Genomic DNA, 27,578 nt, shown 5'->3' on the forward strand with positions numbered 1-27,578 from the left:
AAAATGGGATCAGATATGATGTTTATACAAGTATCGCCGTGTCACTTTCATGTGAACAGATTGTACTTTTTACATCATTACACAATCTAAATGTTAACCGAAATTTAAATCTTCAGCCATTGTACAACCGACCTACTTGTGTTAAATGCTCCAAACAAGGCACTGGTGTTTGCAAAGAACTGTAACTTTCAGCATTTAAACATATGAAGGATAAGCTGATACGATTTTTGACCGCCACAAAGCAGTATATCAAATCCATGTTTGCCGTTGCTACTGTTGTGCCGCCCTGCTCCGCCTCCGCCTACTTCCCCTGGTTTCCCTTCTCAATTCACAAACCTAGCTCAGCCATGCTTCTATTGGTGCTGTTATTGGTCGAGCGAGATTGGGTTTCGTGAGTCAACGAGGCAGAGAGGTGGAGGTTCTGCCGTTCTGGTCATTTGGTGGGCTGCAGTTGGGCTGGACATAGCTCCGCCAGTGGCCTAGTTACTGCCTTTCGTCAATTCAGATGGTGATGTTGCTCCAATGCTAATTGCACTAGTAGAAAAAGGGCCTTCAGGCCCGGTTCATAAGGGGCTTCAGGCCCGGTTTTGGAACCGGGCCTAGCAAGGCGGGACTAAAGGGTCACCCCTTCAGGCCCGGTTTAAATAAGCACCGGGTCAGAAGGCCTCGCCACGTGGTGCAGCCAGGGGGCTCGTGGTGGAGGACCTTTGGTCCCGGTTCGTGGTACGAACCGGGCCTGGAGTTCTCTGCCGCGGCAGAGAAACTGGGCGTTTCTCTGCCGCGGCACAGGTTTAGGGTGGAGCAGCGTTTCTCTGCCGCGGCAGAGAAACTGGGCGTTTCTCTGCCGCGGCTGAGTTTCAGCAATGCATACATATATATACATCATTTCAAGAAACCACAAAAGATCGTCATGAATATATAGACATCGTCAACAGTACACGTAATGCATGCATTGTTTACAGTACATTAATGTCGGTCCTCTTTGTGTCAGTAAGATCTATGTACTGCCGATAGTATTCTCCTTTTGGCGAAAGGGCCTCGTTAAGAAAGAATCCCGCGAGTTCCTCTTGGATTGCTCGTATGCGAGCCTCCGTTATGAGAGAGTCCCGCAAGCTTATCATCTATATTAAAAAAAAGATATCAATATATATGAATGGAACTCAATACAATTGATGGTAATAAGCTTAATTGTGAATATTTGTTCACGTACACGAGAGTGGTGTATAGCGTCCTCCGCATCCCTGTAAACAGCCATCTCACGAATGAAGTCGCAAACGTAGTATCCACATAAGTTATTCCCGCGTTCCTGCCTCATACACTTTACGAAAAAATAGTTCGATCAAACTAGTAATCAAGCATCGTATTTGAAACAAAATATCAAAGAGATGCACGGACATATAGCTATATATATATAGTACTACTTACAGGATAATCTTCAAATGTAAGCTCCGGTTTCCATTCACCTGGAACAACATTGATGAACCGTTTCCAAGCCCTGCCCGGCAAAGAAAAAATAAGTAAATGAGTTATTGATTAGTTCATGATATCGTCGAGGGAGAACATATGAAGATGCCGATAAGAGATTGACTGAAATTACCTCTGGAGCAGCTTAGCCATGTTCTCCCATTCCGCATGTTCATAACGTTTCGAGTCCATTACAAGTACGACTCCTTTCTTAAGCTGAATGATTAGGAGAATAAAGTGAAAGCTGCACAAGCATAGCTCAATGATTAGGAGAATAAAGTGGAAGATACAGAAGCATAATAATGTATGTTAAAACACTCACTTGAAATTGTAGGGAAAAAATATATCCTCTTTGTCTGCTTGCTTCTGTAAAAACATTAGCATGTTGTCCTCTCGTGTCCTTGGGGTAGTCTCGAACCGTAACTACATGAACTGTGTTTGGGTCAATGAACCCGATGGGATCGAGCTTGCCTCTTTTGCATTCGAGCTTCTTCATTCTGCATATAGCGTACACAAAGAATATAGTGAGGATAATTGCTAGTGCAAATGCATGAGCTGAGCTACAGACTTAATTACATAAATAAATCACTTACGAGCAGTAGCAACCGATGACAGCTTTGTCGAGGGCGTCTTGATTGAATAACTGAAATAGTTCTTCAAGCTCAAGGTTTATCTCCTCCTTCCCCCGGAAGTAATGCTCATCTCTAATTGAGACCGTGAGGTAGCGATCACCTTTTCGACAGGCTCGCATGTATCATTCATGCAACCTTCGCATCTGAGTCCCCATACGCGCGAGCTCGCCAGGTTTGACGAGATCATGTCCGTATCTATACTTGTTTACGACTTGAGCCGTTGGATAGTAATCTTGGTACTGAACATCTGCTCCCTGACCTCTAGCCTCCCGTTCGATCATCGATACCGTCTCTGGATCATCGTAGGGCTGCACGACGAAGTGTGGTATGGACTGCTTTTCCTGTTGTCCAAGCAGGGGGACATTTTTCGCTGCTTTGGCCGCTCTATGGGACTGTCCAAGAGAGCGGTCATAATCAGTTCTCAGCTCAGCTCTCTTTTGTCTCGTCTCGGCAAAGTGCTTCACTGTACGCGGTGCTATAAAAACCTTTGGAGGCTTCTTCGGCGCAAGAAACGCCTTTTGCTCATCAGTCATCTGATTTGGTAACAACTGTGGAGTCTTGGCCCTCTTCGCAGCTGATGGTCTGTTTGGAGCTGATGATCTTCCGCGCGCTTCAATACTTGACGCCGCGGTACTACTCTTCCTCTTTTGCTTAGGAGACGGCGAAGCCTGAGGAGACGGCGAAGCCTGAGGAGACGGCTCATGCACATGACAATCATCACGCACAGGAGAATCATCATCGTGCAGAGGAGAATCATCACGCGGAGGAGACTGCGGCGGAGTATTCTCACGCGGAGGAGACGGCGGCGGAGTATTCTCACGCGGAGGAGGCTTAAAACGAGGAGGTGGCATGCTTGGCTTCGAACCTGGAAACACAATGTTCTCCTTCCGCCATTGAATGGTGGTTCTACGGGCTTGTCCCAGTTCGTTGATTTCCCCATCTTCACCTGCTGGTTGCTCAAGGACCATCTGCTCATAATCTGCCATCACTTCATCCACCATCACAACAGCAAAGTCATCTGGGACGGGACGGCAATGGTAAGTCCTTGTAGGTAAGAAAATGCCGACCGCCGCCTTGAAGGATAGGTTGAAAACTTTAACATGTAGCTCACAAGGACGGCTCTCAGTGAGATCATCCACGGGGGGTAGCGAGGAGGCTCGACCACCTCATCATTAATATGATCGGCCTGCTGAGAGGAAGCTACGCTGCTTTTCCGGTATTGAGATTGCAGCGGAACGATAGCTTCAACCAATGCAGCATCTACATGTTGCCCCTGAGCCATCTGGGATGTAAGTACTTCAGTTACTTTGGACAATTGGGCTTGCATGAGGCTAAAACCACTCTCTAAGCACGCTATGCGGTCTGTTTCCTTTGCCTTTCTCCTCTCATGGCTTTTATCAGGAAATCTCTTCCTTTCAGCAGCAAAGCCAAACTTCCACGGAACGGAGCCTTCGGTGCCACATGTTCGTCCGCCGTGTTCTTTGTTCCCAAGGGCGCGTGTCAGCTCATCGTCCTCTCTATCGGGCCGGAACCTCCCCTCCTCCACGTCCTTATGTGCTTTTTCCAGGGCTTCAACGGGGCCCTTCAGATGTGCTTTGTTATAGATACACTTCCCTGTTTCTGGGTGTAACTTTCCCCCAATCCCGTAGAACCAGTCCTTCATCCGATCGATCCAACCGTGTGTCCCTAATCGGATCCCTTTCTTGGTCAGTTCCGCCTCAGCTGCCTGCCACTTAGGTCGGTTAGCCCTGTAGCCACCTGGGCCCAAAATTTGGTGATATTTCTTCAACGCAGCATTGGCCTTATTTGTTTTCGACCTTTTCTTAAATTCTTCTGACTCCGTGTTGTACTTCACGAATTCGTTCCAGTGATCTTTTAACTTCTCACTGTTCGGAGTCTTCTTTTCCTTGATAAGGCCGCGCAATCTTTTCTTGTGTGCCTTGAATAGTTCGGCCATCTTCTTCAAAGCAAATTTCTTCACTGCCTCCTCCATCTCTGCCTTTTTAGCGGCATCCTCCTCTGCAGGTACTAAGTTGAAATGTGCCATGAGCTTGATCAGAAGGCTGCGTTTGGCTACATCATCGATATAAAGACCTTGAGTTTCTTCTTCTGCAGACAGCTCTAGTCCCTTCGGCCTATGCCATTCTCGAACGGTGATCGGGATGCAGTCCCTAACAAGCACTCCGCATTGACTTATAAATAATTTTGCATGCTTGGCCGGAGCAATCGGTTTACCATCCGCATTGATCTCGGTGATGTCGCGCCTAACACCGTCGCTCAACATTCTGGCCGGGCCTCGCTTCGACTTTACAGAAGAAGTGCTCGATCCGGAGGGCTAAAAAATAAAGAATTCATTGTCAGTACAAATTAGTTAATGCATCTAATCAGCAGCGGCGGCTTAATTTATATACCTCGGTGATAACTACGGTTCCATCACCGGAGCCATTATGTTCTTCTTCCTCACCGGAGCCCTCTTCTCCTCGTTCAATATTCTCCGCTCCCTCACCGGACTCATTCAAAAAAGATGCGGTGATATCGTCACCGCCATCATCCGGAATACCGTCGCCGCCATCATCAAAAGTACCGTCGGCTATGAGGTCAGCCATGAACTGTTCATCCTCTTCGTTTCTGTATCCATCCATGCTTTCTGCAACGACTTGCAAAATTATAGGCCGGAAGCATCATGTATGATCACATATATAGATATTAATTAAGGATAATGCAGAAAACTGAAATTGGAGTTCTAACATATATAGAGTCTAACATTATTTCTAACATGTTAACAAAAAAATTCTAACTAATAAAATTTATCTAACAAATATTACTTTATATTCTAACATGTTAATATTTCTAACATATATATTAACTAACATATATAGTAACCACTATTTCTAAAAAATAGAGTTCTAACTAATTAACATAGAGTCTAACATTATTTCTAACATATATATTAACTATTTTACTAACATATACATATATTAACCACTATTTCTAAAAAATAGAGTTCTAACTAGCATTATTTTTATTAATATCGTTGTAAACTAACAATTTTTACTAATAATTCTAACTAACAATTTTTACTAACATTATTACAAATATATTATTTATAACTAACAAATTATTTTTACTAACAATTTTTACTAACAATTTTACTAACATTTTTACTAACAATTTTTACTAACAATTTTTACTAACAATTTTTACTAACATTTTTACTAACATATTAGTAACAATTTTACTAACATTTTTACTAACAATTTTTACTAACAATTTTACTAACATATAACTATACTAACAATATAAAATTTTAACAAACATAAATAAAAAAAAAAAGGAACGGCCGGCCGGGGCGCGCACGCACCTGCGGAGGAGGCGGCCGACGGCGGGCGGCGGCGGCGTGCGGAGAGGAGGCGGGCGGCGGCGGCGGCGGCGGCGGCGGCGCGGCGGTGGAGGAGGAGGCGCGCGCGGCAGCGGGCGGCGAGGAGGAGGCGGCAGCGGCCGCGCGCGCGGCGGCGGCGCGCGGCGGCTGGGCGCGCGCGGGCGCGGTGGGCGGCGCGCGCGCGCGGGCGCGGTGGGCGGCGCGCGGCCGCGCGCGGGCACGGTGGGCGGCGGCGCGCGCGTGGGCAGCGGCGGCGGGCGATTTTGGCAGCCTCGCCGGCGTCGTGAGCTCTCCGCGCGCGATTGATCTCCGCGCGGAGACGAAGGGGCCAGTTATAACCCCCCCCCCCTTTAGGCCCGGTTCGTGGCATGAACCGGGCCTAAAGGCCACCCTTCAGGCCCGGTTTGTACCACCAACCGGGCCTGAAGGCCTTTTTTCGCCCCATTTCGATGCGCGCCGAAAATAGGCCTTCAGGCCCGGTTGGTGGTACAAACCGGGCCTGAAGGCAAAATTTTTAAACTATTTTCGTTCCCGCCTTATTTCAAATCAAAAATAGGGCTATTATATATCAAAATGTTCAGAAAAAGAAGGTCTTTCCAATAAAAGTGTAATTTACATATGAATTTGAATATAAATTGACTTAATTTATGAATTTGAATTTGAAGCCGTGGCACACGTGTCCCTCCCCCGTGCCACGTGTCGCCGTCGCTTCCACGTGCCTCGCCCCGCCGCCGCCGGCGTGCGACGTGTAGACGCCGCGCCACATGTTGCCAAACTTGCCGCGTCGCTTCTCGTGCTATAAAGCGCCGCGTGCGCGAGCAACCACACGGCGCCGTTGCCCCCGCTCATTCGTCTCCGGGATGCCGCCGCGCCGTCGCGGCTCGTCCGGTTTCCGTGGCGTCCGAGGCGTCTGAACGGTAGGTTCTACGCCGAGATGCGAGCCGGTGGCTTCCGCCTCACCCATTTGCACCTAAACAAAGGGACCTTAAAAGAAGGTCCATATTCAAGTTCCCATATATCCTCTATGTAACCATAATATGTGTCGTTTGGGCCTTCATTCATTATTGCATCAAATCGGACACCACTGTTTTGGTTGGTGCTCTTTTTATCTTGGGCGATCGTGTAAAATGTATTCCCATTTATCTCGTACCCTTGGAAAGTCACTACGGTCGAAGATGGTGTCTGGGCCAGCAAGTACAGCTGATCTTCAATATGTTCGTTATTCAGGAGATGTTTATGCAACCAACCGCCGAAAGTCGACATGTGTTCACGTCTAATCCAATCGTTCGACTGCCCCGGGTTCTGGGAGCGTAGAAAGTCCTTGTGGTCACCGATATACGGAGCCACCAAGGTGGAACTTTGTAGAACTGTGTAGTGTGCTTGAGTCAAAGAAATTCCGTCCCTACATATCATTGATTTCCTTCCTAGCGTGCCTTTTCCACTTAGTCTCCCTTCATGTCGCGATTCAGGAACACCAATCGGCTTAAGGTCGGGAATAAAGTCAACACGAGAATTCAATGACCTCCTCTCGTTCCATAGCCCTTGGAGATGCTTCCTTCCGGCCTAGCACGGTTATGAACATATTTCTTTAAGACTCCCATGAACCTCTCGAAGGGAACATATTGTGTAGAAATACGGGACCGAGAATGGAAATCTCATCGACCGAGTGAACGAGGAGATGTGTCATAATATTGAAGAAGGATGGTGGGAACACCAGCTCAAAACTAACAAGACATTGGACCACATCATTCTGCAACCTCGGTAGAATTTCTGGATTTATCACCTTCTGAGAAATTGCATTGAGAAATGCACATAGCTTCACAATGGGCAGTCGAACATTTTCCGGTAGAAGCCCCCTCAATGCAATCGGAAGCAACTGCGTCATTATGACGTGGCAGTCATGAGACTTCAGGTTCTGGAATTTTTTCTCTGCCATATTTATTATTCCCTTTATATTGGAGGAGAAGCCAGACGGGACCTTGATGCTGCTCAGACATTCAAAAAAGATTTCCTTCTCTGCTTTTGTAAGAGCGTAGCTGGAGTAATAAAGTCCTCTATCTTTCTCATGCAGTTTGTCGGGGTCTTTCATACGTTGTTGGTCCTCTCGTGCTTCTGGTGTATCTTTTGACTTCCCGTACACGCCTAGGAAGCCTAGCAGGTTCACGCAAAGATTCTTCGTCACGTGCATCACATCGATTGAAGAGCGGACCTCTAATACTTTCCAATAGGGTAGATCCCAAAATATAGATTTCTTCTTCCACATGGGTACGCGTTTATCAGCGCCGCTAGGAACAGACCGTCCGCCAGGACCCTTTCCAAATATTACATCTAGATCCTTGACCATACCTAATATATCAGCACCATTACGGTCGGCAGGCTTCCTCCGGTGATCTGCCTCACCCTTGTAATGCTTGCCTTTCTTTCTTACGGGATGGGTAAGACGCAGAAATCGACGATGCCCCAGGTACACAACCTTCTTACATTTATCCAAATAATCACCTTCGAGCTCATCTAAACAGTGCGTGCATGCATTGTATCCCTTGTTTGACTGTCCTGAAATGTTACCAAGAGCAGGCCAATCATTGATGGTTACGAACAGCAGCGCTCGTAGGTCAAATTCCTCCCGCTTGTACTCGTCCCACACGGTACACCTGCTATGGACCACAGCTGTAGAAGTTCTTCGACTAATGGCTTCAGGTACACATCAATGTCGTTGCCGGGTTGCTTCGGGCCTTGTATGAGCACTGGCATCATAATGAATTTGCGCTTCATGCACAACCAAGGAGGAAGGTTATATATACAAAGAGTCACAGGCCAGGTGCTATGGCTGCAGCTCTGCTCTCCAAAAGGATTCATGCCATCTGTACTTAGACCAAACCTTAAGTTCCTTGCATCCTCTCGCGAAGTACGGGAAATGTCTATCGATTTTTCTCCACCGAGACCCATCAGCAGGTGTCTCAACATCTCGTCTTTCTTACGGTCTTCTTTGTGCCATCGCAACAACCTAGCGTGCTCTTTATTTCTGAACAAGCGTTTCAGCCGTGGTATTATTGGAGCATACCACATAACCTTGGCGGGAACCCTCTTCCTGGGACGCTCGCCCTCAACATCACCCGGGTCATCTCGTCTGATCTTATACCGCAATGCAGTGCACACCGGGCATGCATCCAAATTCTCGTACTCACCGCGGTAGAGGATGCAGTCATTAATGCATGCATGTATCTTTTGCACATCTAATCCTAGAGGGCAGACTACCTTCTTCGCTTCGTACGTACTGGCGGGCAATTCGTTACCCCTTGGAAGCTTCCTCTTCATTATTGCCAGCAACTTTCCAAATCCTGAGTCAGTGACACCGTTCTCTGCCTTCCATTGCAACAACTCCAGTGTGGTACTTAACTTTTTATGGCCATCTTCGCAAGTTGGGTATAACAATTTGTTGTGATCCTCTATCATCTGGTCAAAGGCCAACCTTTCCTTTTCAGTTTCACATTCTATCCTTGCATCAGCAATGGCCCGACCAAGATCATCATCAACAGGCTCATCTGGTGCCTCTTGATCTTCTGCTTCATTGTCTTCATTGTCTGCAGCATCACCGTATTCAGGGAACATGGGATAGCTGTCATCTTCCTCTTCCTCTTCTTCATTGACTTCCATCATAACCCCTTTTTCTCCGTGCTTGGTCCAACAATAGTAGCTGGGCATGAAACCTACCCGCAGAAGGTGGCCGTGAATGGTACTCGAGTGAGCGTAATTTACGATATTCTTACAGTCAACACATGGACAATACATAAAGCCACCATGTTTGTTTGCCTCAGCCACGGCGATGAAATTCTCCAGGCCCGAAGTGAACTCGTCAAAGCGTCGGTCAACATACATCCATTGCCGATTCATCTGCATGATATAACTAAGATTATCAAAAACAATTACAGAAAATCACGATTAGGGAAACGATATATATATACACATGCATTTTATCAACGATAGATGAAAGGATAAATTTATTAACCTTGATCGAGAAAAGAAAAAAAACAGTTAAGTGCGGCTTGTTTTGTGTGAACTCAAGTGGCAAAACCTCTTAGGCAATTCATCGAACACCTCTTGTGCATGTGAAGAGAGCAAACAACATACACCCCTTCTTGTATTGAAGTGGAAAAATGGCCAAGTGTGGCTCACCATGGGGAGGGGCAAGGATATATAGGCTGTGTCGGCCGTTGGTCCCGGTTGGTAATCCAAACCGGGTCCAAAGGGGGACCTTTGGGCCCGGTTTGGATTACCAACCGGGACCAACGGCCGACACAGCCTGCCGCGCCCTGCCGTGCCGTTCCGAAGGGCCTTTAGGCCCGGTTTGTCTATCAAACCGGGACCATTGCTCCCCAATGGGCCCGGTTTGTCTCTGAGCGGTGCCATTTGCTGCCAGGGGCTTGGGACGAAAGGCCTGTTCTCCACTAGTGTTGGTTACTTGGTTACTTGATCCTATATTGCTGTTGTATGGATGTGCAGGTGGTTTAATTTAGGTAGGTTGTGTTGGTCGTCCCGCTTGGCAGTGGACAGTACAAAATCGGTCATCATAATGAAACAAGTGGCTATGTAGCCGGATGTTGATGTGCGCACTAATTAGGACATTTGGAAAGAAATAGAAATGTGTAGTTGAAATTGAAATGCTATGTTTAATAATGGAAATAGAAATGCAAATGTGAATTTCTTCTAATAATATGGATTTGTAATAGGCCATGCCGTGACCGCCTCGTCGTGAGCACCCCGGCGTGACGATCCCGGATCTTGACGCGCTTCTCGACGGTCACCGACATCGACACTCGGTTGTTCGACTACTTCCTCTACAGCCGAGGGTGAGCAAAATTTCCAACTTCTTCTCCGCATTTTATTTATGTCACTAGATTCATTTTCCAAGTCAAGTTGCGTAACCTAGGTGTCACTTCCCGTCCTCAAGCGTTACGCGGATAAATATGCATTAGTGGTCGGCATATTTTCAACCGTAACGCTTGCGGCATTTACGGGACGAGTCGGCGGATCCGTAGTTGAGTACGTTCTCCATGCTCGCTCCGGTCCGAGTCAGGATTTCGGCAGCGCCTCACCGTTGTTCTCCGGATGCACATCCTCTTGTCTTTTGGCGAGACGTGTATCGGGAGAGCAGCGGGAGGTGCTTGCCGAAATTTTGACTCGGACCGGGTAGAGCATGGAGAACGTACTCAATCTACGGATCCGGCGGCTGCTAGGAGCCCACCTAGTAGAGATGTAGGTTGATGCATTCGTTTTGCCTCGTTAAAAAAATTAAAATATGATGCATTTTCCTATTTGATATAAATGCTATGCTTGTCGTTTGGCTTCCAATAGAGCGAGAGGATGGCTGATAATGGATGGATGTACACCGGCCGTGTTAGTGCGACTAATAAAACAGAGATGAGTGGATAAGGAAGACTTGGCATTTAGTGAAGGAGTTGGCGCGTGGTACAAAACAGAAGGTTCAGCCACTTTGCCCGTGCAATCGTTGCTTGAAGCATCACCGTCGTGGAAAGGATGACATGTTTAAACACCTTCCGCAATATGGGTATATGCCTCGTTACGTCACGCGAGATCGACTTTGATGAGCACGAACGTGACGAGGTGAGGTGATGCGGCAGCGGCTCAATGGCAATGAGTACGATGGGGTTAGAGACTTTCTAGATGATCTTGTCGATGCCCACATGCCAGAGTCGCCACCTTCACGGGAGGAACCGCCAGAGCCGGAGGAACCTCCGAACCGGAGGAACCAGAGCCAGCCGCGAAGGCCTTCTATGATATGATAGCCGGTGCTAAGACGCCTCTGTACGATGGCGCCGAGATTTCTCAGCTCGATGCCATCTCCCAATGTCTAGCCGACAAGACCCGGTACAACACCACCCGTGACGACTTCGAAGCAAGTCTGAAAACAACGGTAACATGTTGCCCAAAGGGCATTGTCACGCCTAAAAGCACTGCACGAGACGAGGCAACTCATGTCGGCGCTCAACATGGATTATCAAAGGATAGACTGTTGTGAAAAAGGCTGTGTTCTCTTACGGAAACAGCTTGCGGAGGACAAGTACTTGTCCCATTTGTAAGGCCTCTAGGTATGAAGAGGTAACGGGAAAGGATGGTCGGGTGAGGCAGTCAAAGATCGCAAAGTCGATTCTTCGGTATCTCCCATTCATAAAAAGAATCCAGCGGCTTTACTTGATCGAGGAGACCGCCAAACGGATGACGTGGCACAAGATGGGGACTCGAATAAAGGACAATCGGGGCGGGCGAAGATGGGACATCCATCTGATGGCAATGCATGGAAGAACTTTGATAGAAAATACCCCCAAAGGGCAGCGGATGCTCGGAATGTCGAATTGCGATAGCTACGGATGGCTTCAATCCATATGGTATGTCGACTGCCACTTACGGTTGTTGGCCCGTGTTTGTAATTCCGCTCAATCTCCCTCCCGGAGTCCTAATGACGAGGAAGACCATGTTTCGTCGCCGATCATTCCGGGGCCCCATTACCCGGGGAAGAACTTGAGTGTCTACATGCAGCCGATTGTGGATGATTTGAACCACTCTTGGCACCACGGGACGTTGACGTACGACCGAGCATCGAAGACAAACTTCTGCATGAAAGTTTGGTTGCGGTATACCATGCATGACATGCCCGGGTACGCCCTAACATGCGGATGGTGTATAGCTGGTAAATGGCCATGCCCGGTGTGCGAGCATCGACTTGAGTTCCTTTGGCTAAATAAGGGTCGCAAGTATGTTGCGTTTGACACGAATCGGCAGTACCTCAAACGGAGGCATCCGTTCGAGAGAAGACCAAAGAACTTCAAGAAAGGCAAAGTTGTGCATGAAGTAACAGAGGTGCCAAAGTTCGATGGTATAGCCGTTGATGCCGAGCTACGTGCTCTCGTGCCAGCGGCATCGGAATCTGGCCATCAATTTGAGGGATATGGTGTAACGCACAACTGGACTCACGAGGCAGCCTTAACGAAGCTCGAGTATTACAAGGACCTCGAACTTCACCATAACATCGATGTGATGCACACCGTAAAGAATGTCGCGGAGTCCTTATTTCACACGTGCCTAAACATTCCCGGGAAGTCAAAGGATAATGTCAAGGCTAGAGTCGATGTTGAGAAGCTCCGTGATAGGAAGAAATTACACATGCAACGTCCTACCGGCCGTCGAAAGAATTGGTTCAAGCCGCACGCCGACTTCTGCCTTGATTCCATCCAAAAGAAGGAGGCATTCAAGTGGCTAAAATACGTCGTGATGTTCCCTGATGGTTATTGTTCGAATATGAGCAAGGGAGTCAATCTTTCGACGGGAAAAGTCACCGGGCTCAAGAGTCACGACTATCATATATGGATTGAGCGGCTGATGCCGGTGATGCTTCGAGGGTATCGCCCCGAGAAAATATGGCGAGTGCTCGCGGAGTTGAGCCATTTCTTCCGCACGCTCTGTGCTAAGCAGATATGTCCTAAGGTTATTGAGAAGCTGCAAGTTCAAGTGCCGGAGTTGCTATGCAATTTGGAGATGATCTTTCCGCCGGGCTTCTTTACTCCGATGGCACATCTCATTGTGCACCTCGCAAACGAGGCACTCTTGGGTGGCCCAGTGCAGTTTCGGTGGCAGTTTTGTATTGAGAGAGAGTTCAAGTATATTCGGAAGATAACTGGAAACAAAGCCAAGATTGAAGCATGCATAGCTGAGGCAACGTGCCTTCGGGAGATGGCAGATGCCGCAACAACATACTATCCTGATGAAGTTCCCACTCGCATAACCCGGTCTCTCGTTACAATGTCGACGTGCCCATGAATGACCCCAAGCTTCAACTATTCCAATGTCCCGGTGGCAAGGCTGGTAAAGGACAAAAATATAGATTGGAGAGGGAAGAGAAGGATTGCATAATGCTCTATGTGCTTATGAACATGAAGGAAGTGGTGGGGGGGACGACGATGATGGAGGTCACGATTTCATTAGGTAACATGGTGTACAAATTACTTTGTATGTAGTTTCGATCACCTACATGGTCTCGGTCTAATGCTTATTGTATCCTTTCAGCGAATTCACGGATGAACAATGGTGGCTACCGCGCGATCCCACGGGCGCGGAGTTGGACACTCTACTGAAAGAGGGTGCTCCCGGAGTAAAAATAAACTTTGTGTCTTGGTTCATGAAAAAAGTAATGTCTAAGCTGTCCCTCTTACCTACCAATATGTGACTTGTCCCTGTTATTCCACGTAACTAATGCACACAACAAATTTCAACCGTGCTTGTAGGGAGCTGATGCAAACGTTGAGATGACAGATGAGTTGAGATGTGTATCCCAAGGTTGTAACCGTGACGTCATGAAGTATGAAAAGTATGACGTGAATGGGTTTCGCTTCCATACAGAGACACACCAGAAGGGCCGGGCGAATCCAAAAACGATAAATACTGGTGTCTTCACTAGAGGATCCGATACCTTTGATTACTACGGGAGGTTAGAGAATGTATACGAGCTGACCTTCAATCGTACAAACAAACAACTCAATCTCGTTGTGTTCAAGTGTCATTGGTTCGACCCAAGAGGTGGACGAGAGAATTACCAAGTCCATTGGGTTAGTTGAAGTTAAGCCTTCCACCACCTATACCGGAGCCGATGTCTATATTGTTGCTCACCAAGCCAAGCAAGTTTATTATTTACCGTACCCATGCCAGAAAGCGGCACTCAACGGCTGGGAAGTCGTGTTCCAGGTATCGCCACATGGTAACCTACCGATTCCCTCCGAGGACGATTACAACAACATTGACCCTGTAACATACGAGGGAATTTTCTATCAAGAGGAAGAGGACTTCGGGCACTTTGAGTTAGAATGTGTTCTTGAAGAGGACCTCGGGAACGATGCAGAAACTCGTGGTGAGTCAGTGGTGGATCTAAAGGACATAGATATGCTCGAGAAGTTACAAGTGGAAGATGATAGCGATGATGAGCCTCCACCCGTCTATCAAGATCCAACTTACTACTCAAAAGATAGTGATAGTGATAGTGACAAGGAGAAACAAAATGAGATTGACGATGAGATTGATGACGGCTGGTGAGGGTCTTTTATGTGTTTATGCTTCTTATATATTTTTCAACATGCTTCTTAATTGTTTAGTGTCTTTATGCTTAGTATTTATATATTTTTCAACATGCTTCTTAATTGCATAGTGTCTTTATGCTTAGTATTTATATATTTTTCAACATGCTTCTTAATTGCATAGTGTCTTTATGCTTAGTATTTATATATTTTTCAACATGCTTCTTAATTGTTTTCTCTTTCTCAATGCAGGTGATTCAACAATATGAGCGGCGGCAAGGAGGACTCGTCGAGCTTGCTTAAGAAGATGCAACAGCGCAAGAACAATGTTACAAGGAGTGGGAGGGAACCGCGTCGCAATCCGCGTTACGAGGACGGCGCGGGAGGAGGAGGAGGACGAGGACGAGGACGGGGACGAGGTGGTGGAGGCGGGAGGTCGAGCTGGAGCGCGGAGGTCGAGGCTGGAGCTGGAGGTGGAGGTGGAGGTGGCTGGGGAGGACCGGACTTTGAGCCACCACCCTCGGCTTCGAGCGACGTTGCTTCCGGGTTCTTTTGGAGGGGCCGTCTACAGAGGAGGCGGAGACGGAGTCTAGAGCCGAGGAGGACTCTAGCCGCGGGTTTGAGACTCCGGAGGAGGATGGGCGGCCGAAGCCACTGAAGATTCGTGGGGAAGCGAGAGTCCCCGACGAGAGGAAGGAGCCTAAGACCCATGAGGCGAAGACCCTTATTATTCCTGCTGGCCCTGAGTAAGTGTACTAATTTGGCAATTTCGATTTTCATGTACTAATGTTTGATTTTCATGTGCTAATGTTTGATTTTCATGTGCAGCAATTGGACATTTCCTCCGGGGGTCAAGGCGCGCCAGCCTAGCAGCATGATTGGAGCTTTGCTTAGGAAGTTCTGGCCGGGCAAGTACTATCCCTCGGCACTTGTCCCAGCTGGCGAGAAGAAGCTAGCCACTACTTGGACGGACTACGAGAGTGCCCCTGGCGTAGGCTTCCCGACGGCTGCTGAGGCCGTGATGAGAAAGTTTTGGGTAAGACATATTTTCTCGAGCTTCGTTCATATTTGATGACCCCAATGTTCTAACTCATGACTCTCACAATTGTTTTTTTGCATGATTGAAGTGTTTTTATCGTGTGGCGCCCGAGGTTGAGGAGACAGCCGCGAACAGGACTTTGCGGGCGACTTGTGAGAGGTTGACACCACAGGTGTGGTACAACCAAAGGATCACGTCCGCGGGTCACTTCTGGGCAGAGAGAGGCGAGAGGGTCCATAAGCCGGACATTGTCGGTAAGAATGCTAAGGCCGAGTACGAGATGACGGTGGAAGACTACATGTCGGTGAGTAAAATGTCAATGAGATTCTACATTGCTAGTAAGTTGCGATTGCATTAGATTGAGTTGAGTATTGCATTTTCAGGTTATCCCCGATTGGGCCGAGCCGCATGCCGAGGCATGGGAGGAGATGGTTAGGACGAGGTGGCTCAAGATGGACGAGGACTTTGCAGCCGTGGCGAGGCGGAACGCGGAGAACCGAGGCGACGGTGGCACACACTGTGGGGGAAACCTCAGCTACGAGCGCTACAAGGGGAAGACGGTATGTATACATTTTATTTTCCTTCAGGTTCAAAGTTGGTACTCACAACATTTCCTTTCGCGATGCAGAGGGCCGCGTTAGGACCCGAGGAGGAGATGTCGGCCTCGAGATATACAACAAGATGCGGCTTAAGAAGCCCGATCTCTCGCAGCCTCAGCCCTCGCTCCCTGAGTACTTCGGCACCTACGCCGAGGACGTCGACAACTACTGCGCGATGGTGAGGCATCGTCACCCGGAGGTGGATGACCCCATGAGCGCGGAGGTCGACGAGGAGTCGTTGGTCCTGTCGTCCGGAGGGGTGCTGCATGGCCGTCTCGCCATGATGAACAAGGCCGTCAAGCATACCCTCACCACGACCTTCACGCGTCTCAAGGCGGGACTCACCAAGGACAGCCCCCCTCTCCCGCCTCGTCGCCGGGCTCGGCAACCCGCATACGACGTAAGTTTCTCTCATTTCCATCCTCTTTCCGACTTTCGTTCATACATTGCTAAGTGCTAATGAGACATGAATTTGTGAAATTGTAGCCTGACTTCGAGGCGGCCTACGTGGCCGCTCATCAAGAATATCAGGTGGCCTTCAACCAGCACCAGCAGCAGTTCATGGAGTACATGGCATATATACATGTAAGTTCCAACCTTTGTTTTCGCAAATGATGACAAGTCCCACTTTCCCCTAGTTTGATGCTTCATTTCTGCAAAGACTGACATGTAAACTATCTTGCGAGGCGTCGTTTGTGGGCAATCAAACTGGACGAGACAGCGGATTTAGGGCCGATGCCTCCCTTTCCGGGGCCGGCGCCAAACATGCCATCGAAGGAAAATTTCGCTGCGGAGTACTATGGGAGAACAACGGTAAGTTCTTCGCCAAACCGAATACTACGGCTTTCCTTTGCCTCGCAAATTGCTAACATCTCGGGAACATGTGTGTAGGGAACGGGATGTTCCGGAAACCAGGGTGGTGGGAGGGACATGACACCGGTTCATCATGGTGGTCCTTCTCCCGGTGCTACACCCGGTACTTCTCCCGGTACTTCTCCCGGTCCTTCTCCCGGTGGTTCTTCCGCAGCTTCTACCGGAAGGAATCGGCCCGGGCCGGTGTTTAGCGGCGACGAGCTCCTCTAGTAGTCCCATAGTAGCTACTTATGTATCCGCACTATGACACTATGACACTTGTACCTATGTTATGAGACTACGACTATGTATCCGCAACTATGTTATGAGACTTGAACTTCGTGTTATGTCTATTTGCACTTACTCTATTTCGTGTGAATTAATTTGTGATTTAATGTGCTGCTAATCCTGGGAAACAACCAAACCAGCAAAAAAAAGAAAAATGGTCATCTCTACGCCGACGGGTTCCCCCTCGGGGTAGCGTCGACATGAACCATATGGCACCCTCTACGCCGACGGCTTCCCCCTCGGGGTAGCGCCGAGTGAAACAGGGGCGCGACGCGTGGCAGTCTACGCCGACGGCCACCCGCTCGGCGTAGGATGCGCCACGGCCCGCCAGGACGCGCCGCGTGGCAGTGTACGCCGACGGCCGCGCCCCTCGGCGTAGCGTGCAGCGCAGCTCGCCAGGACGCGCCGCGTGGCGGTGTACGCCGACGGCCGCGCCCCTCGGCGTAGCGTGCAGCGCAGCTCACCAGGATGCGACGCGTGGCGCGGTACGCCGACGGCTGCCCCCTCGGCGTAGCCGTAACGGCCGTCAGCACGACGGCGCCCGTTAGCGTGCTACGCCGAGCGCTAGTACGCCGACGGGTGGCCTGGCCCTCGGCCCTCTCGTTCTACGCCGACGGTCGCTGATACGCCGAGGGCCACGTGGCTTCTGCCGAGGCCAACCTTGCCCGAGGAGCTACGCCGAGGGTCCCCGTCGGCGTACCGTACGCCGAGGGCTAGGCTGTGGTACGCCGAGGGCCGGAGGCCGTCGGCATAGGTAGAGATTCCTGTAGTGCGTTGGCAAACACATGAGTTTGGTATGCTGAAAATGAATACGGATGCATGCTTCGTTGAAGAGAGCAAGTCAGGAAGCACATGACTTGTTGTGCGGGATCATCTGGGAAATCTAATTCAGGCACAAGCATTGTGGTACGAACATGCAGCCAGTGCATCCTTGATGGAAGCCTTGGCGATCCGTGATGGAGCCAGATTGGCCGTGGAGAAGAGCTATAATATCAGATCATTGTTGATAGAGATTGTAGAGACATGGATGGTACATTTGATTAATGAAGATAGTCAAAATAGATCGGAGGTCAAATCTATTTGTCAGAAAATTAGGGAGATTATCAGAGCTTTTCTTAGTTTTAGCTTTTCCTTTAGTGAACGTGATGCTAATCAAGCAACGCACCGCTAAACAAGCTAGGCCAGATAGGGGAAGATGAATGTGGATTAACTATAACCTCTAGATTTTCTTTCTAACACTCTTAGAAGTGATTGTAATCCTATCAACTGATAAATGAAGCTCTTGAGATTCGCAAAAAAAGAGCACGTAGCTAGAGGTAGGCAAAAAAGAAGACGGGTACGCACTCTAGGACGAGGGATTCTCGGTGGCGACGAGCAACGTCAGCGAGTTCCTTCATCTTCTCCTTGTACTCGTCGCCGCTGTCGGGTCGAAGTAGCAGTGAAACCAGCTCAAGCTTCTTGTCCTGTATGGCCCTCCTTGCCGCTTCTGCTTGGCTGGAAATTAACCGAGGCATGCATGTTTATTGTCGACATAAGAGAATCTCCTTGGTCGCTCCAGGTATATATATATAGTAAAGTAGTTTTCACTTACATTTTATGTTGGTCGCTGCAGGCATACTTGAACGACATGAGGTTGAGCAGCTCGTCCAGATTCTCAATCTCGTTGTCGGGGCTTCTCTCCTTCATCAGATCTGTCGCCAACCGCTTCTTCTCGGAGTCCTAGTTAACACACCAACTCGATACGATTAAGAATCAACCAAATGCTACTTCCTTCGTTCATAGATGCATCAATACACTAAATATGTTTTGGTACCAGGAGGCCGCCCAAGTAGCTGGCTATGTATCTATTCGAGGACGGCGCCAGGGCGCGGATGGGCTGACGATGGAGCACTCCCTGCTCGCCGACGAGGGCTGCTTGCCGGAGGAGACCCGGAGCACGACGGAGGAGCATACGGCCAGCACCAGAACATCGGATCGCCGCCATCGATGGAGAAGGATAGATCGATTTATTAGAGTTGCTTTCTCTTGTTCTTGCGAAATCTGGTGGCAAGGCGTGGCCAGGTAGCTAGGTATACACGCGCGCTTGCGTTGGCGTCTGCGTACGGTACGTGTTTTATGCTCCTCGCGCGTTTTCGGAGAAGAATTTGACGTGCATACGGGCCATCGACGGATCGCCATCGAGCGAGTAATATAGTAATAACCATAGATACCAATTAAATCCGTCTTTGCTACGACGCAATACACTATTTTTTTTTGATAAAGAGCATATATTAATACACCCAGCCTCTAAAATAGCATTATGCCCTATGGCATAAGTGATGCACATAGCAAAAAAAAATACAAAAATGAAAAGTTACACTACAGAGATCGAAAATTTGAAACAACAACACTAATTAACACCATCAAGACAACACCAGAAGATCAACTTCTTCATAAGAGACGCCTCCAAAAAGGAAATAGTACATAAACATTATCGTCGCCCGATCATAAATCTTAGGTTCTCACCCTAAAGAAAGTCCTCACTCTCAAAACAATGCCTTCAACAAGAACATTGCCAGACACAACCAACTAAGGCCAGACCTTGGATTTTTACCCTGAAAGATAGAACTCTAAACTTCTCATGTGCAGTCGTCCCCACATACAAGTCGCTGTTTGAAGTCACGAAGCACCAAGCCAATTCCACCTCATCACAAAGATCCGATCACCATTGCTCTTGCACCGATCTCGGCTTTCATGACCTTCTCCGTCGGCACCATGAAAAGAAAACAAGCTCCATGATATTAACAGCCATCAGAGCTTTGAAGCGCTCCCTCTAAAACCAAACGGTCATAAAAAAACATGGCTGCGCACGATCAAAAACACCCAATCCAGCAATCTTCAGGCATTGATCGCCAATGAATTTCGTCGACAGGATCTTTCGGAATACGATAATCCAGCCAACCCAGTGGAAAGATCAAATGTGTCCCTATCTCAACATTGTTCAACTCATTATCATTGGAAGCATCAGCAACAAAAATGTTTGAGTTACTGCTTAAGCCCATAATGGTGCGCCACGGCTAAGCTATCCATCTATAACTCTTTTCCTAGTACTGAAATACTCATAGATTCTTCATAGAAATCTCAACCAGTCCACCCTATGCCCTCGGAAACATGGAGAACTACTCACAACAGAGAGATATTACAAAGATCTGTAGCTTGAGGGAGATGTTGATGAAGAGGTGCAACTTGGTGAAGAGGCGACGATAATGGAGATGGACACGGTGGCGGAAGCCCGCCGGCGATGTGCGACAACCCTTTGCTCCTCTTCCTTGGACTTGGTGTTGGTGTGTGGAGAAGCTTCTCCCCCCTCCTTGGCGGCTGAAGAGGAGGAATTTTTGTCACAGTGGCTTGGTACCTCAAAAGATAGGGTTTCCCCTCAATTTATTGAGTTCTAGATGCAATCTAGGTCTTTTACATTGATGCCCCTTTCATACAAGGTCTCTTTGGCATCTCTAAAACCTTCCTAGGGACTTCTCTCCATCCCCACAAAGTTCATAAAGTCGCGGCTTGACCGAATCCATCATGTATGGCAACAGTTTAAGTCTATCACATCACCATCTTTTAGATCCGGAAACGGCTTTTTGAGACCAGATTATTTGGAGCATCTGAGCTTGGAATTTCATGAATGTTATGTGCATGACTATTGCGAGAAAATTTACTGACTCAACTTTATCTAGATATGCATTTATCTAGAGCTAAAGCACGTCTAGGTACATCCATATCTAGATAAAGTTGGGTAAATTAATTTGGATCGAGGGAGTACAACTTTTTCAATTGCCTCATTTCCATTCGACTTCATATCTGACCGCTTATTGGGACAATCTTTAAAAACTGTTCTACATGGATAGATTTCAGAAACTCCAAATTAGACTCCAATTATGACTCGCTAGCCCATGAAAGCACGTGTTGCCACACCCGTCTTTTTTTTTACCATAGAAAAATGTAATTTTTGTGATAGATACAGCCTAAAAACATGTATTGTTGAATTTGCCAGGCAGACAATCCATGGCAATGCACGTCAAAGATTTCATGTTCTACAAGTGGTTGAGCAAACAACACAAGTTCATTGATACTAAACGCACATCATAATATCTTTTGTACTCTTAACAACATAAATCAGATTGTCGTATCTTAGAACAAAACCAGAAGGCAGAGTGCATCATCAAGAAACGAACAATATAGTTGCCTTCATTGGAGACATATTTCTAGATATGATATGCAACATTGGAGAGTGCCATTTGATGCCTAGGAATATCAAAACTCACAATGAGGCAACAACTCTATGTTTCAGATGGATCACATAATTCTAGCATTGCATATATCAACTTTAGATTACTTGCAAAATAAGTGTAGAGAAATGATCAAATAAACAATATAGAGACTGGCATAAAAATGATCACACAAACAATAACTTTGGTTAGGATCAATGAGGTGGACAAATCATCTGTCTACCTAAGATGCCAAAATCCGATTCTACATATATGTGCGCGTCCCAGGTCTATCCTAGACATCCAATTTGTCTTCAACATCTGTGCAACATGTTGTGTAATTTGCATAGAACCCCTCTGGTATATTACTGTTCGGTACAAAAACAACTCTAATCTACCGACTATGTGCTTTGAGGTCCCTCTACTGCTAGCTGTACTCTTTACATGGAGGCAGAGGGTGGAGCACGATGATGAGGTGTGGGACAGGAATGAGGTGTACATGTCCACCTTCGGGACTATAGGGGTACGATTGTGTACAAGGTAAAGGTCGAAGTTGCAAAGATGACTAGCAGGAATCTTTATATACTGGTGGCCATTAGATAAGCCAGGACCCCCACAATTATGTAGAACCGCCGCATTGCTGGTACACAAGGGTGATTTTGGAAAACGAAGCAACTTTATGGCTATCGTTCTAGTCAATTATACCATCTCTTATTCTTCTTAATCTAAAAAAACATCTCTTATTCTTCTTGTAATGCGAGAAAAACCAGCACGCCATTTATGCAGCATCTCGAGGAACTCGCCGTTGTATTTGGAGTGAAAAAACAGATGTGGTCATTGTCATGAATTTTTTCGATTGATTAATTTACAACCAAAAGGACTTCCTTAACATTCATATACACATTTTTGAAGACACAAATTTTGCAATATAGATTTTTGTTTTGCATATAGAGTAAATATCTCAAACTAATATGTCAATGAATAGGCGCGCAAGGAGTGCATCATAATGTACGATATGAAATGAGATTGCACGCTGACGTGCAAGTCATCGAGCGTCTCGGAGTTGTTGGCAACGTGTGCTTGTCGATCTTCCAGGTCGACGGCTTGGTCTTCTCGCCGCTCTTTAGATCTGGCGAGATCTGTTTCTCGATGTGTCGCTGGCGTTTGTCGTTGTCCATGACGGTGCTGGGGATCGGGACGAGGTGGATGCTCTGGAGCAAGGATGCTGGTCCGGAGGTGGTCGATTTATTGTTATTCCTCTACTTCGTCGACGGGATGCGGCGGATCATGGTCCAAGATAGCACGAGGACATCCTCGGTCGACGTGCCACAACGACATGTGCCTCGCTGCTTGCAACAGGCTTGTTCATCAACTCACAAAGCTTCGTTGGCGATGTTGCTCGTTTGGATCTAGAAATGGTGGAGGCTCAGCGTCTCTTCAAACGTGCATCTAGGCGACGTTGGAGTTTAGCGGCGGGCGCCGGCTTTGGCGAGTGCAGGAAATCCTAGAGATAGTTTTGTATATTTCTATCATTTAGGGTTTTTTCATGCAAAGTTTTTAGGACAACTGTTTTCCCTTGGTATGACTGGTTGTTTCCACGTTTATTTACTCATGTAACTTAATTTTCTAATAATGAAATACGTGGTTACTCTAGAAAAAAAAGCAGACATTATGTCATGATGACGTCGATGCCACCATAAATTAGATCAAATCAATATGGGAAGATTCTGTGTCACGTAATTTGGAATGGAGTGGATTTCAGCAATTCTTGCCTCAGAAGTAAGAAACAAAAATATAAATTAGAAGTATATATGTGCTGACAATTTTAGCGGGCATATTTCTTTCCTTAATTTCAACCAAAATTAATCTGTGTGTATGCTGACATGATATCATTTGATCGCATGCTCATTTTGCAATATATCCTTCCATGTAATCCTCTATTTATATGCATGATCGGCCAGCGTTATCTGCCACAACAAACCACCCATCGATCTCCATTGTCCAACCCTCGCCGATGACAACATCGTCCCAACTCGCCTTCTCCATCCACGACGGCAGCCTCGACGTCGGGGGCGCTGTCCTGCTCTCTGGCGTTCCGTCCAACGTCACGCTCAGCTCTTTCGAGTTCGACAAGTCCTGCTGCGATGCGCCACCGCATCTGCTCGACCAGGCCACCGCCACCGCCGCCGCTGGCCGTGGCGCCTTCCTCGGCTTCACAGCTCCGGACGCCACCGACCGTGCACCATGCCGTCTCGGCCAGCTTCTTAACCGCAAGTTCCTGAGCGTGTTTCGGTTCAAGACGTGGTGGAGCACCATGCGCGCCGGCGAGCGCGGCCGCGACGTGCAGCCTGAGACGCAGTGGCTGCTCCTTGACGCCCCCGAGCTCGGCCCCGGCGGATGCGTCTTCGTGCTCCCCCTTGTGCAGGGCAGCTTCCGCTCCGCCATCTTTCCCACCTACGGCGCTGGCGACGAGGACGACGGCGTCGTGCTCTGCGCCGAGAGTGGCTCGCCGGCCGTAACGGGCTCCGACTTCCGCCGCATTGCCTACGTGCACGCCGGCACCGACCCGTACGTCGTTATGCGCGAGGCCTACCTGGCCGCCCGAGTCCACCTCGGCACCTTCAAGCTCATCGAGGAAAAGGCCCTGCCGCCCATTGCGGAGCGTTTTGGGTGGTGTACGTGGGACGCGTTCTACCTCACAGTCGACCCCGTCGGCGTCTGGCAGGGCGTGTCCGAGTTCGCGGACGCTGGCGTGCCGGCTCGCTTCATAGTCATCGACGACGGCTGGCAGAGCGTGAACCGCGACGACGACCCTGCGCACGCCGACGCGCGCGGGCTCGTCCTCGGCGGAGACCAGATGACTGCGCGCCTCCACCGCTTCGACGAGTGCGAGCGATTCCGCCGCTACAGAGAGGGCGACCTGCTCCGCTCACCCCCGGAAGTGTTCTACGACAAAACCCTACCCAAGACCATCGTGCGCAAGGCCTGCGAAGTCGAGGGCATCGTCAAGGCGAAGAAAAAGGCGGGATTGCAGGGCGGCGCCATTGACCTGTCTGGCTTCGACGCCAAACTTCAACTACTGCAGGGAGAGCTGGAGCAGCTCCTCGCCAAGAGCGCGCATGCCCTCGACAATCTCCGTGAAGGCGGCAGCGGCGACAATGGCGGCGATGTAGGGCTGAAGGCGTTTCTGAAGGACATGAGGCAGAAGTTCCCAGGGCTGGACGACGTGTACGTCTGGCAGGCTCTGTGCGGCGCTTGGGGCGGCGTGCGTCCTGGCGCGACGTCCCTGGACACTGTCATCGAGCCAGCGCGCCTATCCCCCGGCCTGGCGGGCACCATGGAGGACCTTGCCGTGGACCGTATCGTGGAGGGTGGCATCGGGCTCGTGCAGCCCCACCACGCCGGCAAGCTCTACGACGCCATGCATTCGTACCTCTCCGGCGCCGGGATCACGGGCGTGAAGGTGGACGTCTTCAACACCCTGGAGTACTTGTGCGCCGACCATGGCGGCCGCGTGGAACTCGCCAAGGCCTACTACGCCGGGCTGTCGGACTCCATCGCCGCCAACTTCAGCGGCACGGGCATCATCGCCAGCATGCAGCAATGCAACGACTTCTTTTTCCTCGGTACGCGTCAGGTCTCCATGGCGCGCGCTGGCGACGACTTCTGGTTCGACGACCCCAACGGCGACCCCATGGGCGTCTACTGGCTGCAGGGCGTGCACATGGTGAACTGCTCCTACAACAGCCTGTGGATGGGCCAGTTCGTGCGCCCCGACTGGGACATGTTCCAGTCCGACCACGTCTGCGCTGCCTTCCATGCGGCCTCCCGCGCCGTCTCTGGCAGCCCCATCTACGTCAGCGACTCCCTCGGCGGCCATGACTTCGCACTGCTCAAGACGCTTGTCTTCCCGGATGGCACCCTGCCCCTCTGCCTGCACTACGCGCTGCCCACTAGAGACTGCCTTTTCAAGAATCCTCTCTTTGATCAGGAGACCGTTCTCAAGATGTGGAATCTTAACAAGGTACATTTCTTTCTTTTTCAGTTTCATGTTATTTAATTAATTTTCAGTTTGCAATCTCGTTTCATCTCTGAATACTGCACTTAAAGATTATAACTGTCAAAAATTTCCATGACACATTCAGTTTGCAGTCTCATTGTCTAGTTAGTTGTAGTCGTGGTCTCGTGGATGAATAATTGGTATTGTAGTATCTCTGAGTTTCAGGTGACTATTACTATGCCATGAAATTTTCATACTAATCTCCGGTATATTCTTGCACATCTGAATGATCTGAAACTAAAAAAAGGTTCCATGTTTATTATTACCTCCGTTGTAAAGTATGAGCCTTTTTAGAAAGCTAGTTTAGCTTTATCTAAAGCCTTATATTTCGGAATGGAGTTATTAGTATGCAACAAAAAGTTTCTGAATTCTAAAACTGTAATATGTTAATAATGACATCACTTTTTCAGTTTACATTCTTGTTTTTATTCTTTGTATCTAGACTAGAAATTGGATATCTCCATGTTTATTACATAATACTTTTTCGGAATTTTAAAACTGTAACATGCTAATTATGCCACCGCATTTTTTCTATTTGCAACACCGTTTTGTTACGTCTCTGAATTCTCTGTAAAACCGTAACATGCTAATTATGGTAGTTATGTCACGATGTTTTTCTGGATTCTCGAACTAAATCTTGTTAATCTAATCTGAACTCTGAACTGTCAAATTTTAGTACGGAGTATTGCAGTTTCACGATAATTATGACATGACCTTTCATGAATTCTCTAACTATAATATGTTAATTATGGCATCATTTTAAGCTACAGTAGCATCATTTTATGGAGTACTAGAAATATAGGAGCAGAAACTCCCTGTTTTACTTTCAACAAATGAAACATAGGTTAACTTTCAGTTTGCGCTGTCATTTCTCTGAAACTTCAAAATTTAAATGTTGCAGTTTGGAGGTGTGATTGGGGCCTTCAACTGCCAGGGAGCGGGGTGGGACCCTGCGGAGCGACGTATCCGTGGCTATGCACACTGCTACAAGGCGATATCTGGCACCGTGCAGCCCTCCGACGTCGAGTGGGGGCAGAGGGAGGACACTGCGGCAATGGCCAACGCTTCAGAGTACGCGGTATACAAGCACCACTCTGGGGAGCTGGTCCTGATGACCAGAGAGTCTGATCCCATCAACTTCGCCCTGCAGCCATCCTCATACGAGATCTTCACCTTCGCTCCCGTGATGCTGCTGGCCGGTGGTGTCAAGTTCGCGCCCGTCGGGGTTGTTGACATGCTTAACTGCGGCGGCACCATTGTCGATGTCGAAGGCCATGGTGATGTGAGGGTGAGGGTGAAGGGGGCTGGCAATCTGGTGGTGTACTCCTCGGTGAGACCGGCGAGGAGCTTGGTGGATGGCTGTGATGTTGCGTTCGAATGGGGAAATGGCGGGAAGCTGGAGGTTTCTGTTGCTTGGAAGCAGGACAAGGAGGGCGTCTGTGACGTGGTATTCTGCTTCTAGATTATTGCTCTGCTGCTTAGGAATAAATTATCGTTTATTGTGCTTTCTGATGCACGCAACAGTGCAATATAAGACTTTTTTCGTTGCTTGGTTTTGAGTTGCCATTGGCATGGATCAACATATCCCGTTTTATTTATTGTAATATGAAGCTGCAACTGCAATTATTTCGGCTAAGATGAGCCCTTCTTGTTGAGTCTTTCAGAAATTCAGAATCTGTTTTATGTGTCTGTTTATATTACAGTATATCATAGCAATTCTAGTTTGTACATTTGTTTTTGAACACTGAATATTGGAAACAAAAACTTCAGAATACAACTAGCTTTGTTAAATATAGGATACCTCCCCAGTCCACACTGGGGGAGGAGACCTATTTTTGACGGACAAGTACGAGTAATTGAGCACCAGATTACTAGTGATTAGGGCATTTTCTTTATCGAAAAAAAAGATCTTGCCACGGTTGGCCTGTTGCCCTCTTG

At 48.3% G+C, this 27,578-nt stretch overlaps 1 protein-coding gene across 1 annotated transcript; it reads left to right on the forward strand.

The window, feature by feature from the left end:
- Nucleotides 1-23,594: 23,594 nt before the first annotated feature.
- LOC124648097 (stachyose synthase-like) lies at nucleotides 23,595-27,102 on the forward strand. Its single transcript, XM_047187917.1, has 3 exons — nucleotides 23,595-24,495; nucleotides 24,724-25,604; nucleotides 26,542-27,102. The coding sequence occupies exons 1-3, from the start codon at nucleotides 23,595-23,597 to the stop codon at nucleotides 27,100-27,102; spliced, it is 2,343 nt and encodes a 780-aa protein (XP_047043873.1).
- The last annotated feature ends 476 nt before the right edge of the window (nucleotides 27,103-27,578 follow it).

This window comes from Lolium rigidum, chromosome 4, assembly GCF_022539505.1.
Source record: "Lolium rigidum isolate FL_2022 chromosome 4, APGP_CSIRO_Lrig_0.1, whole genome shotgun sequence".
Taxonomy (NCBI): Eukaryota; Viridiplantae; Streptophyta; class Magnoliopsida; order Poales; family Poaceae; genus Lolium; species Lolium rigidum.